Source organism: Heteronotia binoei, chromosome 15 (assembly GCF_032191835.1).
Source record: "Heteronotia binoei isolate CCM8104 ecotype False Entrance Well chromosome 15, APGP_CSIRO_Hbin_v1, whole genome shotgun sequence".
Taxonomy (NCBI): domain Eukaryota; kingdom Metazoa; phylum Chordata; class Lepidosauria; order Squamata; family Gekkonidae; genus Heteronotia; species Heteronotia binoei.
The window spans coordinates 59280985-59298003 of record NC_083237.1 but is presented as its reverse complement, the minus strand read 5'-3'; the positions used below and the strand labels follow the sequence as shown (position 1 = coordinate 59298003).

The 17019-nt window shown below is 49.6% G+C and overlaps 1 protein-coding gene and 1 non-coding gene across 2 annotated transcripts in view; one reads left to right on the top strand and one right to left on the bottom strand.

Annotated features, from left to right (window-relative positions):
* Positions 1 to 17019, top strand: part of ERBB2 (erb-b2 receptor tyrosine kinase 2) — a 148845-nt gene that overhangs the window by 103122 nt on the left and 28704 nt on the right. Inside the window, exons 15-19 of the mRNA XM_060256668.1 lie at positions 5643 to 5803; positions 6656 to 6703; positions 9197 to 9335; positions 11444 to 11566; positions 16779 to 16877. Of these exons, the coding sequence (XP_060112651.1) occupies positions 5643 to 5803; positions 6656 to 6703; positions 9197 to 9335; positions 11444 to 11566; positions 16779 to 16877 (570 nt within the window). The remainder of the gene's footprint in view (positions 1 to 5642; positions 5804 to 6655; positions 6704 to 9196; positions 9336 to 11443; positions 11567 to 16778; positions 16878 to 17019) is intronic.
* Positions 74 to 140, bottom strand: TRNAG-UCC (transfer RNA glycine (anticodon UCC)). The gene has a single exon. It is a non-coding gene; the product is annotated as a tRNA-Gly (tRNA).

Below are 17019 nucleotides of genomic sequence, written 5' to 3'. Positions count from 1 at the left end.
CTCAGACAGGCAGCAGCTCTCCAGGGTCTCAAGCTGAGGCTTTTCACACCTATTTGCCTGGACCCTTTTGAGTTGGAGATGCCGGGGATTGAACCTGGGACCTTCTGCTTGGAAAGCAGATGCTCTACCACTGAGCCACCGTCCCTCCCCTTAAATGTAAGACAAGGTACCAGAGATATAAACTTTACATATGAGCATATGAAGCTGCCTTCTACTGAATCAGACCCTGGATCCATCAAAGTCAGTCTTGTCTACTCAGACTGGCAGCGGCTCTCCAGGGTCTCAAGCGGAGGTTTTTCACGCTTACTTGCCTGGACCCTTTTTAGTTGGAGATGCCGGGGACTGAACCTGGGACCTTCTGCTTGGAAAGCAGATGCTCTACCACTGAGCCACTGTCCCTCCCGTTAAATGTAAGACAAGGTACCAGAGATATAAACTTTACATATGAACATATGAAGCTGCCTTCTTCTGAATCAGACCCTCGGTCCATCAAAGTCAGTCTTGTCTACTCAGACTGGCAGCGGCTCTCCAGGGTCTCAAGCGGAGGTTTTTCACGCCTACTTGCCTGGACCCTTTTTAGTTGGAGGTGCCAGGGATTGAACCTGAGACCTTCTGCTTACCAAGCAGTTGCTCTACCACTGAGCCACTGTCTCACCCCAAACATTTCCCCTCGGACAGGTGATGTTTTGTAAAGGCATGCTTAAAAGATTCCTAGGAATTGCAGGGTTCCTTTGCCTCTGCAGTTTGGAAAACTGCTGTTCTGTAGGGTGATGACTCCAAAACCACTTGGAAAGCCAGGCATTGTATCGTAAAATAACAGACTGTTGGGGTCCGGGCTTTTTTTGTAGCAGGAACTCCTTTGCATATTAGGCCACACACCCCTGATGTAGCCAGTCCTCTCAAGAGCTTACAGTAGGCCCTGTAAGAAGAGCCCTGTAAGCTCTTGGAGGATTGGCTGCATCAGGGGGATATGGCCTAATATGCAAAGGATTTCCTGCTACAAAAAAAAGCCCGGGTTGGGGTATATAGATTAGGACAGCTCGGATGTGTGGGGAGCCATTCTTCTTGCAGTTATAAAGGGACTGGATCCAGGCTAAAGGAGTTATCCACTAAGACAAAAGGCAAAGGTGCAAGCACCAGTCGTTTCCGACTCTGGGGCGACATTGCTTTCACAACGTTTTCACCGCAGACTTTTTTACGGGGTGGCTTACCATTGCCTTCCCCAGTCATCTACACTTTCCCCCCAGCAAGCTGGGTACTCATTTTACTGACCTTGGAAGGATGGAAGGCTGAGTCGACCTTGAGCCAGCGAAGAAGAAGAAGATGATATTGGATTTATATCCCGCCCTCCACTCCGAAGAGTCTCAGAGTGGCTCACAATCTCCTTTATCTCCCTCCCCCACAACAGACACCCTGTGAGGTAGTTGAAGATATTGGATTTATATCCCGCCCTCCACTTCGAAGAGTCTCAGAGTGGCTCACAATCTCCTTTACCTTCCTCCCCCACAACAGATGCCCTGTGAGGTAGATGAAGATATTGGATTTATATCCCGCCCTCCACTCCAAAGAGTCTCAGAGCGGCTCACAATCTCCTTTCCCTTCCTTCCCCACAACAGACGCCCTGTGAGGTAAATGAAGATATTGGATTTATATCCCGCCCTCCACTCCGAAGAGTCTCAGAGCGGCTCACAGTCTCCTTTCCCTTCCTCCCCCACAACAGACGCCCTGTGAGGTAGATGAAGATATTGGATTTATATCCTGCCCTCCACTCCGAAGAGTCTCAGAGCGGCTCCCAGTCTCCTTTCCCTTCCTCCCCCACAACAGACGCCCTGTGAGGTAAATGAAGATATTGGATTTATATCCCGCCCTCCACTCCGAAGAGTCTTAGAGCGGCTCACAGTCTCCTTTCCCTTCCTCCCCCACAACAGACGCCCTGTGAGGTAGATGAAGATATTGGATTTATATCCCACCCTCCACTCCGAAGAGTCTCGGAGCGGCTCACAATCTCCTTTACCTTCCTCCCCCACAACAGACACCCTGTGAGGTAGATGAAGATATTGGATTTATATCCCACCCTCCACTCCGAAGAGTCTCAGAGCGGCTCACAATCTCCTTTCCCTTCCCCCCCCCCACAACAGACACCTTGTGAGGTAGATGAAGATATTGGATTTATATCCCACCCTCCACTCCGAAGAGTCTTAGAGCGGCTCACAATCTCCTTTACCTTCCTCCCCCACAACAGACACCCTGTGAGGTAGATGAAGATATTGGATTTATATCCCGCCCTCCACTCCGAAGAGTCTCAGAGCAGCTCACAATCTCCTTTCCCTTCCTCCCCCACAACAGACACCCTGTGAGGTGGGTGGGGCTGGAGAGGGCTTTCACAGCAGCTGCCCTTTCAAGGACAACCTCTGCCAGAGCTATGGCTGACCCAAGGCCATTCCAGCAGGTGCAAGTGGAGGAGTGGGGAATCAAACCCAAGCTGAATTAAGTGAGCTGAACCCAGCTCTGGCGGGATCGAACTCGGGTTGTGAGCAGAGCTTGGACTGCAGCTGACCACTCTGCGCCACGGGGCTCTTCACTAACAGAAGGGGAAGTATAATTTCTGCCGGTTACACCTTCCTCCTGCAGCGCTTTTTTTTTTTTTTTTTTTTCAAATTTTATAAAGAAGCTTCAAAACAAAACAGCATATAATATCAGTAAATAATAACAGTGAACATAGTACAAAAAAAGAGAGAGAAAATATGTAGTATTAACATAATAAACAGATGACTAACACCTAATAATAACATAATAGAGTTGCGTCACTCTCAGTTAACCATAAAATTTTAAGCTGTATACCATCTCTCAAACGAATAGCATCTTATTATACAAAGGATCAGGGGTGGAATTCTAGCAGGAGCTCCTTTGAAGAAGAAGAAGATATTGGATTTATATCCCGCCCTCCACTCCGAAGAGTCTCAGAGCAGCTCACAATCTCCTTTCCCTTCCTCCCCCACAACAGACACCCTGTGAGGTAGATGAAGATACTGGATTTATATCCCACCCTCCACTCCAAAGAGTCTCAGAGCGGCTCCAATCTCCTTTCCTCCCCCCCCCCCCACAACAGGCACCCTGTGAGGTAGATGAAGACATTGGATTTATATCCCGCCCTCCACTCCGAAGAGTCTCAGAGCGGCTCACAATCTCCTTTCCCTTCCTCCCCCACAACAGACACCCTGTGAGGTAGATGAAGATATTGGATTTATATCCTGCCCTCCACTCCGAAGAGTCTCAGAGCGGCTCACAATCTCCTTTCCCTTCCTCCCCCACAACAGACACCCTGTGAGGTAGATGAAGATATTGGATTTATATCCCACCCTCCACTCCGAAGAGTCTCAGAGCGGCTCACAATCTCCTTTACCTTCCTCCCCCACAACAGACACCCTGTGAGGTGGGTGGGGCTGGAGAGGGCTCTCACAGCAGCTGCCCTTTCAAGGACACCCTCTGCCAGAGCTATGGCTGCCCCAAGGCCATGCCAGCAGGTGCAAGTGGAGGAGTGGGGAATCAAACCCGGTTCTCCCAGATAAGAGTCCGCACACTTAACCACTACACCAAACTGGCTCTTTGCATATTAGGCCACACCTCCTGATTTAGCCAATCCCGTAAGAGCTTACAAAAAAGAGCCTTGTAAGCTCTTGGTGGATTGGTTACATCAGGGGATGTGCCCTAATATGCAAATGAGCTCCTGCTAGAATTCCACCCCTTCAAAGGATATGCCCTTTTCCACGGTATACTTTAAGAAGGAAACTGCTGCAGACCTCAGTGTGGGGCAGGGGGGTTGGAGCTGCCAGATCCCGATTGGGAAATTCCTGGAGTTCTGACGACGCAGCCTGGGGAGGATGGGAACCTCAGTGAGGTACAAGGCCATAAGAGTTCGCTAAGGCTTTTTTTTTTGTAGCAGGAACTTCTTTGCATATTAGGCCGTGCACTCCTGATGTAGCCAATCCTCCAAGGGCTTACACGGCTCTTAGTACGGAGCCTGCTGTAAGCTCCAGGAGGATTGGCTACATCGGGGGGGCGTGGCCTAATATGCAAAGGAGTTCCTGCTACCAAAAAAAGCCCCGGAGTACACCCTCCAGAGCATCCATTTGTGCCAGGGGAGCTGATCTCTATAGTCTAGAGATGAGCTGAAATTTTGGGGGACTCCCAGGTCCCACCTGGAGGCTGGCATTTGTTTGCCCCTTCCACCATTCCTGAGAGCCACCCCCACCCCCGCGCCGGTCCTCAGGAGCAGTATTTCGGAGAGATCAGTTGGCGGCTTGGGGGTGGATGGGAGGAAAGGAGAGTTCTGTTCCAGAAGCATGCTTTCCATCCATGGAACATTTCGTCTGGATCTGATGAAGAAACTTCCTTCCTGTGATCTAGAAGTATTCAAGATGGAGTGGAAGAAGTTTAGAAGATACGTAGGGAAAGAGTGGAAAATAAAAGGGCATTGGACAATTTTTGATAATGACTAACTATAAGAAGGAGGAGGATATGAATTTTGGTTCTTATTAATTGAGGGTACCTTTAATAATAATGTTTTAAGTATAGTACACCAGCGGGGGTCAAGTAATGGGGGGAGGGGTAGGTAGAAAGTAATGTATGGGATAGAGGAAAAAGTAATTAAGGATGTAAGAAACTGAAGAAGAAGATACTGGATTTATATCCCGCCCTCCACTCCGAAGAGTCTCAGAGCGGCTCACAATCTCCTTTACCTTCCTCCCCCACAACAGATACCCTATGAGGTAGATGAAGATACTGGATTTATATCCCGCCCTCCACTCTGAAGAGTCTCAGAGCGGCTCACAATCTCCTTTACCTTCCCCCCCCCCCCACAACAGGCACCCTGTGAGGTAGATGAAGATATTGGATTTATATCCCACCCTCCACTTCGAAGAGTCTCAGAGTGGCTCACAATCTCCTTTCCCTTCCTCCCCCACAACAGACACCCTGTGAGGTAGATGAAGATATTGGATTTATATCCCGCCCTCCACTCCGAAGAGTCTCAGAGCGGCTCCAATCTCCTTTCCTTCCCCCCCCCCCCCCCACAACAGGCACCCTGTGAGGTAGATGAAGATATTGGATTTATATCCCGCCCTCCACTCCAAGAGTCTCAGAGCGGCTCACAATCTCCTTTCCCTTCCTCCCCCACAACAGACACCCTGTGAGGTAGATGAAGATATTGGATTTATATCCCGCCCTCCACTCCGAAGAGTCTCAGAGCGGCTCACAATCTCCTTTCCCTTCCTCCCCCACAACAGACACCCTGTGAGGTAGATGGAGATATTGGATTTATATCCCGCCCTCCACTCCCAAGAGTCTCAGAGCGGCTCACAATCTCCTTTCCCTTCCTCCCCCACAACAGACACCCTGTGAGGTGGGTGGGGCTACGAGATCTCTCACAGCAGCTGCCCTTTCAAGGACAACCTCTGCCAGAGCTATGGCTGACCCAAGGCCATTCCAGCAGGTGCAAGTGGAGGAGTGGGGAATCAAACCCGGTTCTCCCAGATAAGAGTCCGCACACTTAACCGCTACACCAAACTATATACTACCATATGTTACTAATAAAAATTGTTTGAAAAGGAAGAAACTTCCTTCCTTCCTTCCTTCCTTCCTAGGAGGCAGAGCAGTGTGTGGGATGTGCCCATTATAAAGACGGCCTTTCCTGCGTGGAACGGTGCCCCAGCGGTGTGAAGGTTGATGCCTCTTTTGTGCCCATCTGGAAGTATCCCGATGAGGAGGGCGTCTGTCAGTTCTGTCCCACCAACTGCACCCACTCGTGAGTTGGCCCGAGAGACGGGCATGGGGAGGAAGGAGATGCGGGGGTTGGCAGCATGGCTGATTTCTTTATTTGCATATTTCTTTATATTGTTTATAGCCTGCCTTTCTCACAGACGAACCACACAGCATGAGCCAGTACAAAAAATGGGACACTCAACAACCAGGGCATTAGGATTGTAGAAGTCTGGAATAAGGATGAGCTCACTGGGGAAATGGAGGTTCGTCCCGGTTCGTGAGCTCACGCGAACCTTGAACCTCCTGGTTTGCCAAACTGGTTCGGTTTGTGAAGTTCAGGGAAAGATCCTCCCTCCTTTCCGCGGCTGGTAGCTCCCCAAGGCCAGCAAAATGGAAGCGGGGGAGGGGGAGATCTTGTAAAAGCCGTTTAAAGGGAAGGCTTCCTTTAAATGGTTTTTGCAAGCTGGCGTTGTGTGCAAATTGGAATTTGCTTGCATGGCTTCCAAAAGCCCATTATAAGGAACCCTTTAAATAGCTTTTGCAGGTGGGTGCTGCGCTTCCAAAGGGGACAGGGGATGAAAGGGATCACTGCCGAAATGGATGCAAGCCATTCAGTGGGTTAAGAGTGTCAACTGATACAAAGTCAGGATCAGATGGCAAAACAGTGTAATAAACGGGAAGCTCATTTGGTCTGGATAGCATTCGCACGGGAAACCAATAAAAGGTAATAAAAGCTGCCTGTTAATTGCTCTTGCTATAAGTCTAGGTAAAACAAAAGGACGTGTCTCCTAGTGATTCCAGATAACCGTGGGTTGTATGTGAAGTTTAACACAATAGTTGGACTTGGCAGCACATTGAATGATTGCACAGCAAACCAGGGGTGCCTTTTTTCCAGGTGCACGCTGCGGGACGAACTTGGCTGCCCTCTGGATCAGAAGCCAAGGTACTGACCTGCATTGTAGAGGATCAAAATGAAACAGGGGCCCAGCAGTCTCTGTCAAAACGTATTTCGTCGCAGGCTTTTTTGTGAGTCAAGAATTCGCTTGCCTGGAAATGTAATGCCTGCCTCAGATGCCTGGGAAATGTAAAATCCTGAGCAGGTGTATTTATGCTTGTAAACGATAGCAAGTTGTAGAGAAAAATATCGCAAGTTGTAGAGAGGGTAACATCTTCCCAACAGTATTGAGAATAATAATTGTTATTATAGCATGGTGTTGTGTCCTAAGATTGGCTGCTTGAAGTATTAGCTCCTTTTGCTGTTACGCACCACTAGGCGGCAAGCTAAACTTATTTGGGGAGGGGGCTGAGAGAGCTGTGACTGGCCCAAGGTCACCCAGCTGGCTTCACGTGGAGGAGTGCGGGATTGAACCCAGTTCTCCAGATTAGAGTCCGCCGCTCTTAACCGTTACATCACGCTGGAGCGTTGAGATTTCGAAAGGTACAGAGCAGGGGTGTCCAAACTTGCTTAACATAAGAGCCACATAGAATAAATGTCAGATGTTTGAGAGCCACAAGACAGGAACGTCAGACGTTTGGAAGCCGGAAGACAGGAAGGAAAATAGATGGCCACAGTCTGGCGACCCCTGGTAAAGAGTGAGAACAAAAGCTTGTGGTGATATCCAGAACTGTGTTGTTTGTTAGGGAACCCCCCTCCCTGCGGATTTCAGTTTTAAAGATTTAAAAGTGTCTAGTCCCTGTGTCTGTAGAGAGGAGTCTTCAGGATTGTGGCTGAGGGCTGGAAATCCCTCTGGGTGCCGTAAAGCTTGCAGAAACAGTCCTTGGTCACCACCTGTGGAGGAGTCAGCATGGAGTTATTAGCTTCAGGGAACGATTGAGCCCACATATGATTTTGCTGGTGGTCTCCTTTTCCACCTGCCCCTTACAGCAGCTAGAGAGAGAGCACGCCCACGTGCAGTGAAGCAGAGAAGGAGCTAGGTTGTTGGACGGAGGACTCTGAGCGCTTCTCAAAACTGAGCAAAACTTTCTGCTTTCTGGGCATTGTAGAGAAACCGCGACAGCAATACTCCCTCTAAGCTATGGAGTCATGAGCAAAAATTCTACATGGTGAGCTACTGGCATTAAAGCTGTGAGCTACTGCGTAAATTATTGTGCTCTGGGGTTAGTTTGGTGCAGTGGTTAAGTGTGCAGACTCTTATCTGAGAGAACTGGGTTTGATTCCCCACTCCTCCACTTGCAGCTGCTGGAATGGCCTTGGGTTAACCCTAGCTAATGCAGGAGTTGTCCTTGAAAGGGCAGCTGCTGTAAGAGCCCTCTCAGCCTCACAGGGTGTCTGTTGTGGGGGGAGAAGATATATCGGATTGTAAGCTGCTCTTGAGTTTTGAGAGGGCGGGGTATAAATCTGTGGCCTTCCTTCCTTCCTTGTCACAAAAATGTGTGAGCAGGAAGCTTAAAAACTATGAGCTAACTCACACTAACTCAGCTTAGAGGGAATACTGCATGACAGTGTATTTACTGGGGAGGGACGGTGGCTCAGTGCTAGAGCATTTTCTTGGTAAGCAGAAGGTCCCAGGTTCAATCCCCGGCATCTACAACTGAAAAGGGTCCAGGCAAATAGGTATGAAAAACCTCAGCTGGAGACCCTGGAGAGCCATGAATGAGGCTGTGGCTCAGTGCTAGAGCATTTGCTTGGGAAGCAGAAGGTCCCAGGTTCAATCCCCGGCATCTACAACTAAAAAGGGTCCAGGCAAATAGGCGTGAAAAACTTCAGCTGGAGACCCCGGAGAGCCATGAATGAGGCTGTGGCTCAGTGCTAGAGCATCTGCTTGGTAAGCAGAAGGTCCCAGGTTCAATCCCCGGCATCTACAACTAAAAAGGGTCCAGGCAAATAGGCGTGAAAAACCTCAGCTGGAGACCCTGGAGAGCCATGAATGAGGCTGTGGCTCAGTGGTAGAGCATCTGCTTGGTAAGCAGAAGGTCCCAGTTTCAATCTCCGGCATCTCCAACTAAAAAGTGTCCAGGCAAATAGGCGTGAAAAACCTCAGCTGGAGACCCTGGAGAGCCATGAATGAGGCTGTGGCTCAGTGCTAGAGCATCTGCTTGGTAAGCAGAAGGTCCCAGGTTCAATCCCTGGCATCTACAAGTAAAAAGAGTCCAGGCAAATAGGCGTGAAAAACCTCCACTTGAGACCCTGGAGAGCCGCTGCCAGTCTGAGTAGATAAGACTGACTTGGATGGACCCAGGAGGGTCTGATTCAGTAGAAGGCAGCTTCATAGGATCATGTTCCTGTGTGTGGGCAATGATGTGTCCTGGGAGAGGCCAAAGATGGACCAGGCCTGGTCAAGGGCCAAGGTGGGGGACCGCTGGGTGCTCGCCGCCCCTTCAAACCTGGAATCAGCTTTGCTTGCCCTTCCTGAAGCAAGCGAGGTTGTCCTGGCCTAACGGCTTTCTCCAATTCCCTCCCCCTCTCTGTTTCCAGCCAGGCCACGTCCATCATCGCCGGCGTGGTGGGAGCCGCCCTTGTCCTGGTCCTCTTGTTCCTCATCGTCGTCTGCATCAACCGGAGGAAGCAGCAGGAGCGGAAGCACACGATGCGGCGTCTCCTCCAGGAGACAGAGGTATGGGTGTTGAAGGGTGGCCCAGTTTCCTGCTGCCAGAGTGGGCTCAGGCAGCGTTTGGGCTGCTTCAACAGGAAAGGGAGGGGTTTTCCCTTTGACCCTTTGAATGTAAGAACATAAGAGAAGCCATGGTGGGTCAGGCCAGTGGCCCCTCCAGTCAACACTCTGTGTCACATAAGAGAGCCATGTTGGATCAGGCCAGTGGCCCCTCCAGTCCAACACTCTGTGTCACATAAGAACATAAGAGAAGCCATGGTGGGTCAGGCCAGTGGCCCCTCCAGTCAACACTCTGTGTCACATAAAAGAACCATGTTGGATCAGGCCAGTGGCCCATCCAGTTCAACACTCTGTGTCACAGAAGAACATAAGAGAAGCCATGTTGGATCAGGCCAGTGGCCCATCCAGTCAACACTCTGTGTCACATAAGAGAAGCCATGTTGGATCAGGCCAGTGGCCCATCCAGTTCAACACTCTGTGTCACATAAGAATATAAGAGAAGCCATGTTGGATCAGGCCAATGGCCCATCCGGTCCAACACTGTGTCACACAGTGGCCAAAAAACCCAGGTGCCATCAGGAGGTCCACTAGTGGGGCCAGGACACCAGAAGCCCTCCTACTGTTGCCCCCCCCCCCCCCGCAAGCACCAAGAATACAGAGCATCACTGCCCCAGGCAGAGAGTTCCAGCAATACACTGGCTAACAGCCCCGTGGCACAGAGTGGTAAAGCTGTAGTACTTCAGTAGGAGCTCTCTGCTCATGACCTGAGTTCAATCCCAGCAGAAGCTGGGTTCAGATAGCTGACTCAAGGCTGACTCAGCCTTCCATCCTTCCGAGGTCGGTAAAATGAGGACCCAGCTTGCTGGGGGGAAAGTGTAGATGACTGGGGAAGGCAATGGCAAACCACCCCGTAAAAAGTCTGCCGTGAAAACGTTGTGATGCAACGTCACCCCAGAGTCGGAAACGACTTGTGCTTGCGCAGGGGACTACCTTGACCTTTAATAGCCACTGATGGACCTCTGCTTCATATATTTATCCAGTGCCCTCTGGAAGCTGTCTATGCTTGTAGCTGCCACCACTTCGTGCAGCAGTGATTTTCACGAGTTCGTTACCCTTTGGGCGAAGAACTACTTATTTTTATCTGTTCTAAACCTACCGCTGATTTATTTCATGAAGCTCCCACAAAGTTCTTCCGGGTAGCTGCACAGGTGAAGTCAGTAGGAATTGAAAAGGGCTTTTCGCCACCCTCCGCCCTTGAGGCTTGCCTGGTGGCTGCCCCGTTGGCTTTGAGAGACCAGGCTAAAACCTTTCTGGTAGGCCCAGGCTTTTATTTGATGTTTTCTCTCACTTTTTTTTTTTTTGAATAGAAAAGCTTTATTGGTATAAAGTTCAAGGTACAAAGGTGGTAGTACATCAGCAGATGCATAGCATATACCAATACATAGTGAGGAAGTGGATACATACGATGTTAACCATTAAAAAACTAATTACAACAGTAGTTGGCATGACATTAATATAGCATGGTGTGAGTCATTAGGGTTTCTGCTGTCTTTTGAGACTTTATCAATAAAAGGACGCCATTTACACACAAAGTCCGAGGAAGCGGTCTGGGAGGAGCAACGAGGATCTAACTCATAGGTGAGCTTATCTAAGACAAAATAATCCCATAGTTTCAGCCACCATGCCTGTCTCGAGGGAGGAGTTTGTTGCTTCCAAACCAGGGCAATTGCAAATTTAGCTGCCACGAACATATGTGAAATTAGTTCCTCCGTGTGCTCAGGAATGCGTGAGGTGCCTACAAGGTTCAGGAGAGCGTACTCCGGCGTGAAAGGTGGGAAGTGTGAGGTGAGGGCATGTACTTCTTGGTAAATTAGCCTCCAAAAGCTTTGTATAACGGGGCAGAGCCACCAGGAGTGAAAGAATGTGCCTCTCTGGCCGTTTTCTCTCACTTCAGTTTGTCTACTCTAGTATTTTTATTGAATGGTCTCCTGTCTCATATCCCGCTGGTCTGATCTTCTGATGTCTCACTCTTGTGCTGGCTGCTGGTGGGGGAAATCACTCTCTGTTTCTCTCTCATGCGGTATCTTCTCCTCTCTCTCCGTGCCTGGTAGCTGGTGGAACCCCTGACCCCCAGCGGAGCCTTGCCTAACCAGGCCCAGATGCGAATCCTCAAGGAGACAGAGCTGAAAAAAGTCAAGGTTTTGGGGTCCGGCGCCTTTGGGACAGTTTACAAGGTGAGCAGAGGGGAAGTTTGGGGAGGGACGGTGGCTGAGGGGTGGAGCATCTGCTCGGTAAGCAGAAGGTCCCAGGTTCAATCCCCGGCATCTCCAACTAAAATGGTTCCAGGCAAATAGGCATGAAAAACCTCAGCTGGAGACCCTAGAGAGCCATGAATGAGGCTGTGGCTCAGTGGTAGAGCATCTGCTTGGTAAGCAGAAGGTCCCAGGTTCAATCCCCGGCATCTCCAACTCAAAAGGGTCCAGGCAAATAGGCGTGAAAAACCTCAGCTTGAGACTCTGGAGAGCCACTGCCAGTTAGGGGAGGGACGGTGGCTGAGTGGTGGAGCATCTGCTTGGTAAGCAGAAGGTCCCAGGTTCAATCCCCGGCATCTCCAACTGAAATGGTTCCAGGCAAGTAGGTGTGAAAAACCTCAGCTTGAGACCCTGGAGAGCCATGAATTAGGCTGTGGCTCAGTGGTAGAGCATCTGCTCGGTAAGCAGAAGGTCCCAAGTTCAATCCCTGGCATCTCCAACTAAAAAGGGTCCAGGCAAGTAGGTGTGAAAAACCTCAGCTTGAGACCCTGAAGAGCCACTGCTGGTCAGGGAAGTGACAGTGGCTCATTGGTAGAGCAGCTGCTTGGTAAGCAGAAGGTCTCAGATTCAATCCCCGGCATCTCCAACTAAAATGGTTCCAAGCAAGTAGGTGTGAAAAACCTCAGGTTGAGACCCTGGAGAGCCACTGCCAGTTAGGGGAGGGACGGTGGCTGAGTGGTGGAGCATCTGCTTGGTAAGAAGAAGGTCCCAGGTTCAATCCCCGGCATCTCCAACTAAAATGGTTCCAGGCAAGTAGCTGTGAAAAACCTCAGCTTGAGACCCTGGAGAGCCATGAATTAGGCTGTGGCTCAGTGGTAGAGCAGCTGCTTGGTAAGCAGAAGGTCTCAGATTCAATCCCCGGCATCTCCGACTAAAATGGCTCCAGGCAAGTAGGTGTGAAAAACCTCAGCTTGAGACCCTGGAGAGCCACTGCCAGTTAGGGGAGGGACGGTGGCTGAGTGGTGGAGCATCTGCTTGGTAAGCAGAAGGTCCCAGGTTCAATCCCCGGCATTTCCAACTGAAATGGTTCCAGGCAAGTAGGTGTGAAAAACCTCAGCTTGAGACCCTGGAGAGCCATGAATTAGGCTGTGGCTCAGTGGTAGAGCATCTGCTCGGTAAGCAGAAGGTCCCAAGTTCAATCCCTGGCATCTCCAACTAAAAAGGGTCCAGGCAAGTAGGTGTGAAAAACCTCAGCTTGAGACCCTGAAGAGCCACTGCTGGTCAGGGAAGTGACAGTGGCTCAGTGGTAGAGCAGCTGCTTGGTAAGCAGAAGGTCTCAGATTCAATCCCCGGCATCTCCAACTAAAATGGTTCCAGGCAAGTAGGTGTGAAAAACCTCAGCTTGAGACCCTGGAGAGCCACTGCCAGTTAGGGGAGGGACGGTGGCTGAGTGGTGGAGCATCTGCTTGGTAAGAAGAAGGTCCCAGGTTCAATCCCCGGCATCTCCAACTAAAATGGTTCCAGGCAAGTAGCTGTGAAAAACCTCAGCTTGAGACCCTGGAGAGCCATGAATTAGGCTGTGGCTCAGTGGTAGAGCAGCTGCTTGGTAAGCAGAAGGTCTCAGATTCAATCCCCGGCATCTCCGACTAAAATGGCTCCAGGCAAGTAGGTGTGAAAAACCTCAGCTTGAGACCCTGGAGAGCCACTGCCAGTTAGGGGAGGGACGGTGGCTGAGTGGTGGAGCATCTGCTTGGTAAGCAGAAGGTCCCAGGTTCAATCCCCGGCATCTCCAACTAAAAAGAGTCCAGGCAAGTAGGCATGAAAAACCTCCGCTGGAGAGCCACAGCCAGTCTGAGTAGACAAGACTGACTTGGATGGATCAAGGGTCTGATTCAGTAGAAGGCAGCTTCATATGTTCAAGTTGCCTGACTGCGAGGGTTAAAAGGGCTGACTGATGGAGACCTGGAAAAGTTTCCCGGATAACTCGTGGCTCAATAATAACCTGGTAAATAGAATACAGTTTGAGTCCAGTGGCATCTTTAAGACTGACGAGTTCAATTCTGGGTAGAAGCTTTCATGTATCTGAAGAAGTGTGCATGCACAGGAAAGTTTATCGTAGTAATCTGCTGGTGATCCCCTGCCCTCAGAAGGCCCAGCTGTATTCAACAGGGGCTAGGACTTTTTCTCTTCTGGCCCCAACCTGGTGGAACTCTCTGCCAGATGACATCCGGGCCCTGGAAAGAACCAGTTTGGTGTAGTGGTTAAGTGAGTTCAGGGGAATTCTAGCAGGAGCTCCTTTGCATATTAGGCCACACACCCCTGATGCAGCCAGCCCTCCAAGACCTTACAAAAAAGAGTCTTGTAAGCTCTTGGAGGATTGGTTACATCAGGGGTGTGTGGCCATATTTTTCATCAGGCCTATATGGCTCTCATGCAGTTACTTCTGCACTGTTGGCTTTGCACTGAGTTAAGTGACAGGTTTTTTTATTTCTACGTATTTATCTGTTGTAGTTCATTTGTGAACTGTTCCGCTTTGCTCTTCCATTATCGGCAAAAATGCTTGTATGTAAGTTTGCATTGTAATGGTTTGATACAATCGTAATTTTTGAATGGCTACTTGTATGTAAGTATTTTTAGGACTTGCTGCAATTGTCATTTTGAAACTTATTTAATAAAATGTTAACTTTAAAAAATAAAGTAAAACTAACCATACAGTAGGCGAGATTGTCACGGGGACTCCCCCTACCCCGATCATCCAAGAACTCCCTGCTGAATTTCCTCTTGGAGGATTGGCTACATCAGGGGTGTGTGGCCTAATATGCAAAGGAGCTCCTGCTAGAATTCCACCCCTGAGTGTGCGGACTCTTATCTGGGAGAACCGGTTTCCCCACTCCTTTTCTGAGAGAACCGGATTCCCCGCTCCTCCACTTGCAGCTGCTGGAATGGCCTTGGGTCAACCATAGCTATCTCAGGAGTTGTCCTTGAAAGGGCAGCTTCTGTGAGAGCCCTCTCAGCCCCACCCACCTCATGGGGTGTCTGTTGTGGGGGAGAAAGGCAATGGAGATTCACTCTTTCAGAGTGAAGGGCGGGGTATAAATCCAATATTATCATGACCGAGATGAATTCCCCTGAAGAAAATGGCTGCTTTGATGGGCGGACTCTGTGGCACTCACTATGCTATACTGAGGTCCCTCCCCTTTCCCAAACCCTGCCCTCATCAGGCTCCACCCCCAAAATCTCCAGGAATTTCCGAAGCCAGAGTTATCAACCCTACTGTGTTGTCAGCCTCACTCACCTTACAGGGTTGTTGTAAGGATAATATGAAGGAGGGGAGAACCACATATGCTGCACTGAACTCCTTGGAGAAAAGGAAAGGGAAAAAAAAGAGTGGAGAATTGGGACAAAGCATGGGGAAGCCCATGTGGATACCTCCCTACACCCCCACTCCCTCCATTGCGCTGAATCTTGCCTTTGGAGCACTGTCCAGGGGTGGAATTCTAGCAGGAGCTCCTTTGCATATTAGGCCACACCCCCTGATGTATCCAAGAGTTTACAAAAAAAGAGTCTTGTAAGCTCTTGGAGGATTGGCTACATCAGGGAGGTGTGGCCTAATATGCAAAGGAGCGCCTGCTAGAATTCCACCCCTGCCCATACCAGTGATATACACTTGCCATGGGAACTGGTATCTCCCTGATGTGCCCCCCTCCCTGGCTGATCATTTAGCTCTGTTTGATCCTACGCATCATATTGTGATTCCCCACCTCCACCCTGTTTAATTACCTCCACTGGTTAAGTCAATGCTGGGTATAGTTTATCCTGGACAAAATAACACATAACATTTCTTGTAGCAGGGGTGGCCAAACTGTGGCTCGGGAGCCCCATGTGGCTCTTTCACACATATTGTGTGGCTCTGGAAATCCCCACCACTGCTTCAGACAGCTTGGAGAAAGCATTTCTCTCTTTAGATCACTTTGCCAAGCCAACCAGTGGCTTGGTGAATGCATTTAAAGTTGCTTTCTTTCCACCTCCCTCCATCTATTTTCCTTCCTTCCTTCCTTCCTTCCTTCCTTCCTTCCTTCCTTCCTTCCTTCCTTCCTTCCTTCCTTCCTTCCTTCCTTCCTTCCTTCCTTCCTTCCTTCCTTCCTTCCTTCCTTCCTTCCTTCCCTCCCTCCCTCCCTCCCTCCCTCCCTCCCTCCCTCCCTCCCTCCCTCCCTTTCTTTGTCTTGGAGCTCAAACATCTGACATTCATGTCTTGTGGCCCTCAGACATCTGGCATGTATTTTATGTGACCCTTAGGTTAAACAGATTTTGGCCACCTGTGTCTTGTAGGACACAGCCCTCTCATAGGTCCACGTTATTAGTTAAACGGTCATCTTTTAAAGCATATTTTTCATCAGGCCTTTATGGCTCTCATGCAGTTACTTCTGCACTTTTGGCTTTGCATTGAGTTAAGTGACAGGTTTTTTTTTATTTCTACGTATTTATCTGTTGTAGTTCATTTGTGAACTGTTCCGCTTCGCTCTTGCATTATCGGCAAAAATGCTTGTATGTAAGTTTGCATTGTAATGGTTTGATACAATCGTAATTTTTTGAATGGCTACTTGTATGTAAGTATTTTTAGGACTTGCTGCAATCGTCATTTTGAAACTTATTTAATAAAATGTTAACTTTAAAAAATAAAATAAAACTAACCATACAGTAGGCGAGATTGTCATGGGGACTCCCCCGACCCCGATCATCCAAGAACTCCCTGCTGAATTTCCTCATCTTACTTTGTTGTCCTCTCTTTGAGAGCCAGTTTGATGTAGTGGTTAAGTGTGCGGACTCTTATCTGGGAGAACCGGGTTTGATTCCCCACTCCTCCACTTGCAGCTGCTGGAATGGCCTTGAGTCAGCCATAGCTCTAATAGAGAGCCAGTTTGATGTAGTGGTTAAGTGTGCGGACTCTTATCTGGGAGAACCGGGTTTGATTCCCCACTCCTCCACTTGCACCTGCTGGAATGGCCTTGGGTCAGCCATAGCTCTGGCAGAGGTTGTCCTTGAAAGGGCAGCTGCTGTGAGAGCCCTCTCCAGCCCCACCCACCTCACAGGGTGTCTGTTGTGAGGGGAGAAGACATAGGAGATTGTAAGCCGCTCTGAGTCAGGGAGAAGGGCGGGGTATAAATCTGCAATTCTTCTTCTTCTTCTTCTTCAGGGCGTGTGGATTCCAGATGGCGAGAGCGTGAAGATCCCAGTAGCCATCAAAGTCTTGCGGGAAAATACGTCCCCCAAAGCCAACAAGGAGATTTTGGACGTGAGTAAAAGAGGCTGGGCCCTGACATGGGCAGTCCGGACAAACCGATCTTGTCAGATCTTGGAAGCTAAGCAGGTTTCCCCTGGCTAGTATTTGGATGGGAGGCCACCAAGGAATACCAGGGTCGTGACGCAGAGGCAGG